Source organism: Eleutherodactylus coqui, chromosome 5, assembly GCF_035609145.1.
Source record: "Eleutherodactylus coqui strain aEleCoq1 chromosome 5, aEleCoq1.hap1, whole genome shotgun sequence".
NCBI classification, from domain to species: domain Eukaryota; kingdom Metazoa; phylum Chordata; class Amphibia; order Anura; family Eleutherodactylidae; genus Eleutherodactylus; species Eleutherodactylus coqui.
The window spans coordinates 74,776,148-74,785,252 of NC_089841.1; the positions used below are offsets into that span (position 1 = coordinate 74,776,148).

Here is a 9,105-nt window from a genome sequence, read left to right on the forward strand (position 1 = left end):
ATGGTGATGCATGGACATTACCATAGTTTAACAACAACTGGGCGGGTGGTGCCCAACCTAGCTGTTTGACAAGCAAAATTTAGCCTAAGGGGCTGAAAAGGGGAAGATAAGATGTATTGCTCAAGGAAAACACACCGTATTTCTTATTTATTTTTAACATTTGCATTAAAATTGACCACAGAAGACTACCAAGAAATCACAATAAGAGTGGCTGGGGTGTCTCATTTTTTTTCAATGGTTCCTTTTTTCAGCCATGAAAATTGTTGATGTTTTTAGATACAGGAAATTTAACAAAACGCCTTTCCCTCCCCCCCTATTTGTATTAGGTTATCCATTGTCCTGGAGCAGTTTATTAATTGTAATCACCTGTTTCTAGAATAAACACAAACGTGTCCAAGAAAAGAGCTGTAATAGATCACCTCCTTATTGTTCTATCCCTGGTCAGTGGCAATGAAGCATATCCAAGCAATCTATCCAACCTGCCCACATATTTTCAATTTAGTGAGAGTCCCTCGTTTCAACTGTATCCCTTTTGCAAATATAACAAGACAATTACTTTTATTAATGAATTCATGTAGAGAGGTGGTTGTTCAACCAGCCAGTATTGTGCAATGAGCCTATGTGCTATATACCACATACGTGGTCACAGCTAATTTAAGGCCTCATGTCCACGGGGAAAATCAGGCCCGCCACGGATTCTTCATGGAGAATCCTTAGCGGGTCCCTCCTGCCCCGCGGACATGAGGCCTAAAAAGAAGAATAAACTCACCTGCTCCGGACAATGCGGTTCTTCCCTTCTTCGCGGCCGGATCTTCTTTCTTCGGCCTGGCGGATGTGCTTGGCACGTCGGCAGCGTGCCGCGCGCATGCTCCGGGCCGAAGAAAGAAGATCCGGCCGCGAAGAAGGGAAGAACCGCATCGTCCGGAGCAGGTGAGTTTTAATTCTGGTACGGGTCTCCTGCGGATCCGGACGGCTTCCATAGGCTTCAATAGAAACCTGCGAGAGCCATCCCTGCAGGAGACCCGCACTAAAATGGAGAATGTCCGGATTTTTTCCCGCACCCGGATTTGCGCCTGACGGGAAAAATGACATCCGCAGGTATTTAACTACCTGCGGGTATCCAATGCATCCCTATGGGGCGCGGATCCGCGTGCAGGAAAAACACTGCGGATTTTAACCCCGTGGACATGAGGCTATATAGTTCCCATCGTTAATTTCTTTAATGTAAATCTGTTGACCTAAAAATCCTGTTGAAACGGCAGATATCATACTTTAGAGCAGGAGAAGCTGAGCGGATTGATGTACAGTCAAACCTCTAGTTTCGTAGGTAATCCGTCCAAAGGCAATCGGCCAAACTTGAAACCAATGAAACTCGAGGCAATTATTTCCATAGGAATCAATGTAAATCCAATTAATTCATTCTAGACGTTCCAAAAACACACCAAACCCCACTTAATAGAGAATAAATATGGTTTTAATACTAAAAACAATAATAAATGAATCTAAAAGACTACTGTAAAGGATAAATGAACATTCAACATGTTATCAAACATGTAAGGCCGCCTGCAGACGGGTGGAAATCCCGCAGCGGGATTTCCCGCGGGATTTCAGCTGCTCAAAGCCTGCATAGGATTGCGTTAACATGCTCTTTCATGTGCCGGCAGCCGGCACATGAAAGAGCCGGGGCCGCCAGGCACGGGTGAGTACGCGCTCATCCCTGCAGGCGCTCGGGTCGGGTCCCGCGGCGAGAATTCTCGCCGCCGGATCCGACCCGCTCGTCTGCAGGCGGCCTTACTGTGTGTTATCTGTGCTCTTATATGGGACTGCAGGTCACATCTACTACATCATCTGTCCTCAGCGTTATCACTGTGTTATCTGTGGTGTTACATAGGACTGCAGGTGACATCATTATCTGTCCTCAGCGGTATCACTGTGTGTTATCTGTGGTGTTACATAGGACTGCAGGTGACATCATTATCTGTCCTCAGTGTTATCACTGTGTGTTATCTGTGTTGTTACATAGGACTGCAGGTGACATTATCTGTCCTCAGCGTTATCACTGCGTGTTATCTGTGGTGTTACATAGAACTGGAGGTGACATTATTATCTGTCCTCAGAGGTATCACTGTGTGTTATCTGTGGTGTTACATAGGACTGCTGGTGACATCCCTGTGTTATCTTTCCTAAGTTATCACTGTGTTACCTGGGTAAACATGGCCACTTACAATATATTACAGTACTATTTTACTAGCACCCCCAGCGATGCTGGAGAAGGGTGGGGAGCGTTTCAGGATCAGGTGGAGGAGACGCTGATCAGGAGATCACGTGGGCTAGCAGCGAAACCAGAAGCTGCCAGCAAAACTAAAGGCGAAATTCTGGCTTGAAAAATCTGCAAAACTGGAAACTGGCGAAACTAGAAGACAACGAAACTAGAGGTTTGACTATCTGATTTTATGGGGAAAGATTCAGTAGAACTCCTGCTCTATAACATGATGCCAGCAGTTTGGACAGCATTTTTGAGCTGACATTCCCTTTAAAGGAGGGACTTTTTGTTACAAATATTGTCAGAACCTATAGACAGAGACTGATGTTTTATTGTATTCCACACGGGTGCTGGATTATCAATGGTAACCAACAGGTGGTCATTACAGAATTTACACTATCATGAATGCTCAACTCAAATTTTGAATATGGACCCTTAAACAGGTTTGTCCAGTTATAAACTATCAATGGCGTATTCTTGGGATAAGTGATCAATACTAGATACTGTAGGTAGAGATCCGTCACTAGAGACTCCTGATGATCAGCTGTTCTCTAGGCTGGCTGGTGTGCTAGTGCACTGAGCTGATTTCTGCAGGTAGCAGACAGCTCCATTCTCACTGTAGTGACCCAACTTGGTATTGCAGGCCATGGTCCCATTGAAATGAATGGCATCTTCGGAACGAAAGTGCAGTTGGAACCTGACCTGTCTGCTTCCTGCAGAAATCAGCTCAGTGCAAGAGCGCAGCCAGCGTTGTGAACAAGCTAATTGTCGAGAGTGCTGGAGGACAGACCCCTACAGATCTATTATTGATTACCTATCCTGAGGATAGACCAGCAACAACTGGACAACCCCTTTAGTAATTTAGATGAGACCCATAGTGACTACGCTGCTTATCAAAGGATATTTAGAAGAACTAGGAGATGGCATCACTAATCTGCTGTACATATCACCTGTACATGTCCGGACCGCAACTCCACCAAGCAATAATCATGTTTCCCAGCAGCCAGAAAGAGTAATCCATTTGATTTACTGGTTCGGAAACGTAACTGAAGTGATGACTTGGAGAACGATTCCCCTTTCTTCAGTTCCACGTAACTTTCACCAAAGAAAGAAGCTGCAAAAAGAGGAAAATTCAGTAAAATTAAGAAAGTTTAGAAATAAATAAAATTTGGAATAGCATATTATAGCGATTTAAAGAGGAATCGTTACAGTGAGCGTCCGACAACTATTTTGTTTGGTCCAACAGTCTGTTCTGATTAGTTTCTTACTATGTCCTTTTAGTGGTCGGAGTTCTGGGTTTCCGACACAGAGCTTCAAATCTCCCATACACAAGCAGACTCAGCTGATCGGTGGGGATTCAGCGGGGTGGACTGACTTACCACCTATTCATAGGATAGGTAATACAAGTCTGATCGGTGGGGATCTCTCTATTTATCTTCGATGGGACTTCCGGAGATAACCCACGATTTGTATGGTATTTCAGGACCTGCAGGGGTCTCAACGGTGAGACACCCCACTGATAAACCTTTTATCACCTATCTGTAGTACCTTCTGTGACACAATGATCTCATGGGTTTTCTTTGCTATGAAGATTTTAAAATTATGCAAAAAAAAAAATCCCAAAAAAACCCTTTCAATTGGCTTTAAATACAAAAAAAGTAATATACTTGCTTTTTACATTCCGTCAGGGAGATATTTCTTACACAGACAAATGGGAAAGTTGTGAAGGGTATATCACCGTGGACGTTGTGTTGCCATGGAGCTCTACCTTCACAAAAACGTCTTTTTGCAATAGTTGCTCCTCTGCAATGGAAAATCAACAGCGGCAAAAAAAAACAAAAAAAAACTCACAGCAAATGATGCAGTTTTTGATGTGGATTTCATTATGGAAATCCTGCGGTCTTGCATAGCAAAGGGCGAAACCTACAGTAAAAATCCACAAGTCAACTCTGTAGACGTTTCCTGCACCGCGTGATGAGATTTGATAGAGTATCATCTACATGACTTCTACTGTGGATGTGGAAGCTCCACACGGGAAATCCTCAGAATTTACATAGCCTTATTCCCTCCCCCTAGTGTGGAGCTTCACAGACACTTCTAAAGAAGAAGAAGCCGTATGAAGCTCTACGTAGCATGTCATCATCCAGTATCGGGGGCATACGGAGGAGGAATATGGGGCCTTGCACACCTCCATGGCAGTCCTATTACAGCGCCATACAGAACTGTAATCTGGCCACGGGGCCGTATACACTTCTATCAGAGGAGACTGACACTGCTGCATGGTCTGGCACCGAACGGGTTACAGATCCCCGGGGCGGGTGGAAGACTACAGACGGTTCTCCTGTGTATTTTCGGAGGGTGAAGCAATCTCAGCTGTTGGTCTTTAAAGTGGCCCATGACATCTGCTTCCTAATCCCCGTCACTCCCCACAGATTACAAGCCAGAGAAATGTAGATGACAGAGGAGACACAATCGCTGCAGGGCGACAGTCAACGCACAGACTCTACGGAGGCATTACACGGGAATTATTACACAGGCGTATATACAACATGCAGGGCAACACAGGGGTGGAATCATATATATTTGTATATATATAATATATATCCTAGGCCTCTCTCACACTGATGTAATGAGCTCACACATGAGCAAGTACTCAATGACGTGTACTTGCTGCATGCGGACAATCTCCATACACTATCTTGGCATGTATGTGCGTGTAATATGCGCCAAGATAGTCTATGCATTATAGTGCTTTTTTTTGCAAGCGCAGTTCTCGCTCTATTTGAGAGGCGCTGTAAAAATGTATCCGACATTTAGGCCTCATGTCCACGGGCAAATTAGGATTTTAAATCCGCAGCGGATCACCCGCATGCGGATCCGCATCCCATAGGGATGCATTGACCACCCGCGGGTAGATAAATACCCGCGGACGGTCAATAAAAGTGAATCTAAAAAAAATGGAGCATGAAAAAAACGTGACATGCTCCATTTTCGTGCGGGTCTCCCGCAGGCTTCTATTGAAGCCTATGGAAGCCGTCCGGATCCGCGGGAGACCTAAAATAAGAATAAACTTACCCGCAGCGGACCGGGCATGTCTTCTCTTCTTCACGACTGGATCTTCTTGCATCGGCCCGGCGGATGTGCCCGGCACACGCGCGCAGAAAGCTGCCGGCGTGCCGAGTACATCTGCCGGCTGAAGAAAGAAGATCCGGCCGTGAAGAAGAGAAGACATGCCCGGTCCGCTGCGGGTAAGTTTATTCTTATTTTCAGCGCTCATGTCCGCGGGGCAGGAGGGACCCGCTACGGATTCTCCATGGAGAATCCGTAGCGGGCCTGATTTTCCCCGTGGACATGAGGCCTTATGTTGCGTATTACACATGCAAAAACTGCGCGCGTAACAGGCAGTGACCATATAATCGTGTGTGTGTGAGGCCCTAGCCTGATGTGGTGCGGTTAGTTATCAAAACTACTCGGCCCTTTTTAACATTTTGACATGGCAGTCAATCTGAAACGTATGGCTGTATGTTACCACATGCTTAATGTATACGTTTTATCAGGAGGAAAAAAAAAGTGTTGAACTACAAAACTTTATTAGAAAAAAGTTTACAGTAAAAAACTGTCCGCAGCGAGGCCGCACGGAAATTTCATGAGATTTCCACAACAGAAAGACCGCTTCAAAACCTGCACCCCTTCACGCGGGTTTGAAGCTGGCTCTTCCGCTGCGGAAATATCTCCCCATAGAGAGAAGAGAGTTCACAGCGGAAATGGCGAAACAATTCACATGTCGCGGATCCTAATTCCGTGCCGCATGTCTGTTCCTGCACGGCTTGTCTGCAGCATGTGAGATTTTTGCAAGTCCTGTCCACTTTGCTGCTCAGTCTCAGGTTTAAAAATGCAGGCGGAATTTCGGTGTGCACTTTCCGCGGCAGTTCCGCCCTGTGTGAACGCAGCCTAAGGCTTCTCTCACGCAAGTGCCTTTTTACAGCATTTAGCGTGCGCTTATAACACATCATTTCAATGGGTCTAATCAATGGGGGTTATCGCAGAAAGATAGGGCATGCTGCGATTTTTTTTTCATGCAGCATCGCAGGAGTGAAAACATCGCAAATGAGAAAGAAACCATTAAATTCATTGGTTACGTAATCATGCAGCGTTAAAAAAAAACAAATACGTCAGATTTCCTCCCCAGTTGAAGGCGCCCTCACACAAGCGTGATATGGGCGCATTATTTGTGCCTGTATTTTATGGACGACTGTTGCTACTGACCGGACCGCATCGCACCGCAGGGGTCTAGAACAACAGCGACCTTATTTTCAGGATTTGCCATGATTGCATGTGATCTAAACAATCCTCCCCGAGTTAAACTGTTGGACCGTAATATCACACGGCGTTCTACGGCCTCCCCCACGCAGACGTTTTTGTACTGCGTTCAGCGCTGCGCTAAACGATGCACAATGCTTCCGTTCATTTCAATGGGGCCGTTCACACAAGTGTCAAAACATAATGTCTCCAACGCTGCGCTTTGACAGCGATGTGTTCTATCTTTGGCCGCTTTCAGCCCTGCGTCGCCCATTGAAATAAATGCCTGTGATTGGTGCATCCAATTGCGGTCTGTCACGCTAATGCCTTGTTGACATCTGCCATACATGTAAGGCGTGTATGACCAGGGGTAGCGTGTAAACACTGCGTGTAGGTACGTGCGAGAAAAAGATCGCAGCATGCTCTATTTCACCGTGTATCACACAGCGAGAGCCCTATTCTTTTGTATGGTCAGCGTATGCAACAGTTTCCATACACAATACATTGAATATGGGTGATAGTACATATGTCATGTGACAGAGCAAGGAATAAAAAAAAAAAAAAAAGAGAGAGAAAAGTCACACTTTGCATGACCGTATGAGAAACGCTGTCATGTGCGGCGCACTCGCTGCCATACATGGCGATAGCCGACTCTCCGCCGGCTCACACAATCTGGTAAGACTTTCTGTAACAGCATTTTACACATACGGTCGTGTGAATGAGCCCTTGAGCTATACCTGTGGGGGAACTTAAAATAATTCCTGCAGAAATACAATAAACTGCAATACTGAAGTATTACAGTATAATGTATAAGTGATCAAACAATTATAAGTTCAAGTCCCCTATGAGGACGTATAAAAAAGTAAAGAGTGAAAAAAAGTTATTATGAAAAATAAGAAACATTAAATAATTTGAACCCCCTTTTCCCATTTTTAAAACAAAACAAAACAAAAAAATCTAAACAAAAACATAAATTGGTATGACCACATCCATAAAACTCTGATCTATTAAAATAATGCACTATGTATCCGACACGGTGAACACCATCAGAAAAAAAAACAGATCCCCAGAATTGTGCTTTTTTTCGGCCCCCTATCTAACAAGATGCAATTTTATAAAAACAATCAAAAAGTCACGAGTACCCCAAAACGCTACCACGAGGAACCACAAAAAAGAATTGAAGGGAAATTAAAAAAAAAAAGTTATGGTGTCAGAAGATGGAGAGAGTATTGTTTTTGTAATAAAAGATTTCCTAAAAAGTAGTACAAAAAAAATAATAAAATGTATATAAATTGGGCCTGGCAGTGATCGCACTCAGGGTTGTCAGCGGTCTAGAAATTCCTGGATGGTCTGTCAAAAAACCCAGATGTGTCCGTGATTTTTTTGAGGCGGCTGGCACTTGAGCAGGTTATTATGTCTAATTATCACCATTTTCCCGCTCGCAGTAAATGCTGGTAATCGTATCCGTATCTGACCTACAGACACGTATCATGGTTGTCCGTGTCCGGAAAAAAAATGCGCGCTGTCCATGATTTTTGCGTAAGTTGTTCAAAAAAAAATAAATAAATAGAACAATTCCCACTGGACTCCCTGATGGCGCCGCCTCACATTATAACACGTGACATTCCCCCGCACCGTCTGCGCCATAAAAACAAGACCCTTCAAAACGGACTAAATTGTTGTTTTTTTCCCCATTTCACCCCACTTAGAAATGTTTTAATGTTTTTCAGTACATTACATGGCGCTAGTGAAAAGTACAACTTGTGCTGCAAAGAAACAAACAACACAAATTCCCGAGACAACTTCTGGGAAGGAGAAACAAAAAAGTTGTGATTTTTTTTTAAAGTGTGGAGAAGAAAACAAAAGTTAAAAAAAAAAAAAAAAAACGACAAAAGAAAATTTACCTGCCCTCAAGGGGTTAAGCAGTAATCCCATACAATGACCGCTGGCAGTCAGTCTGTGACAGCAAGCAGAGATCTAGGAGGTGGAGCAGAAGTAGCAGAACTTCTCCCCGTGGAATCATTAACCCTTACAAACCGGAAATCCCTGCAGCGCTCAGAAAGTCCTGTTAACCCCTGCGGGCCCCGCCGCCTCTTACCTGGCGCGCTACGGGCCCAGGAGGTGCAGCACAGCACGGCGCCGAGGAGCAGCACTGCCCGCCTGACCCCCATCCTGCCTACGGGAGCTCATGGAGTCGGTGGCCGGACCCTCGGAGTGAGCACGCAGGCGGCGGCGGGCTGACGTCAGGAGGGGCTGAGCTGTGTGAGGAGGGGGCACGGGCCGGTAGGGGGCGCAGCTCAGGTGCCCGCAATCCGCAGAGCCCGGAGGTGCCGGCAGGTTCCTGCACAGTTCTGCGTGCAAAGTTCTATTTTTCTGCATACTTCTACTCCAAAGTTCCCCATAGACATCAGCAGGGGGCGCGCAAATACAGGTGCAAAGTGTAGGGAGGTGCGAGGTGCGCTGCGGACGGCGCAGGAAAAAGGACGCACCTGGGACTCATTCGATCAGTGCGTCTTTGTTCGTGCGCGCAAATGAACGTGCTC

General features: G+C 45.4%; 1 protein-coding gene across 1 annotated transcript in view; it reads right to left on the bottom strand.

The window, feature by feature from the left end:
- The window catches only part of LOC136627545 (chondroitin sulfate proteoglycan 4-like), a 34,024-nt gene extending 25,230 nt beyond the window's left edge, over window positions 1-8,794 (bottom strand). Inside the window, exons 1-2 of the mRNA XM_066602736.1 lie at window positions 8,661-8,794; window positions 3,214-3,377 (exon numbers count right to left, since the gene is read on the bottom strand). Of these exons, the coding sequence (XP_066458833.1) occupies window positions 3,214-3,377; window positions 8,661-8,733 (237 nt within the window). The 5' untranslated portion in view covers window positions 8,734-8,794. The remainder of the gene's footprint in view (window positions 1-3,213; window positions 3,378-8,660) is intronic.
- Between the last annotated feature and the right edge of the window lie 311 nt (window positions 8,795-9,105).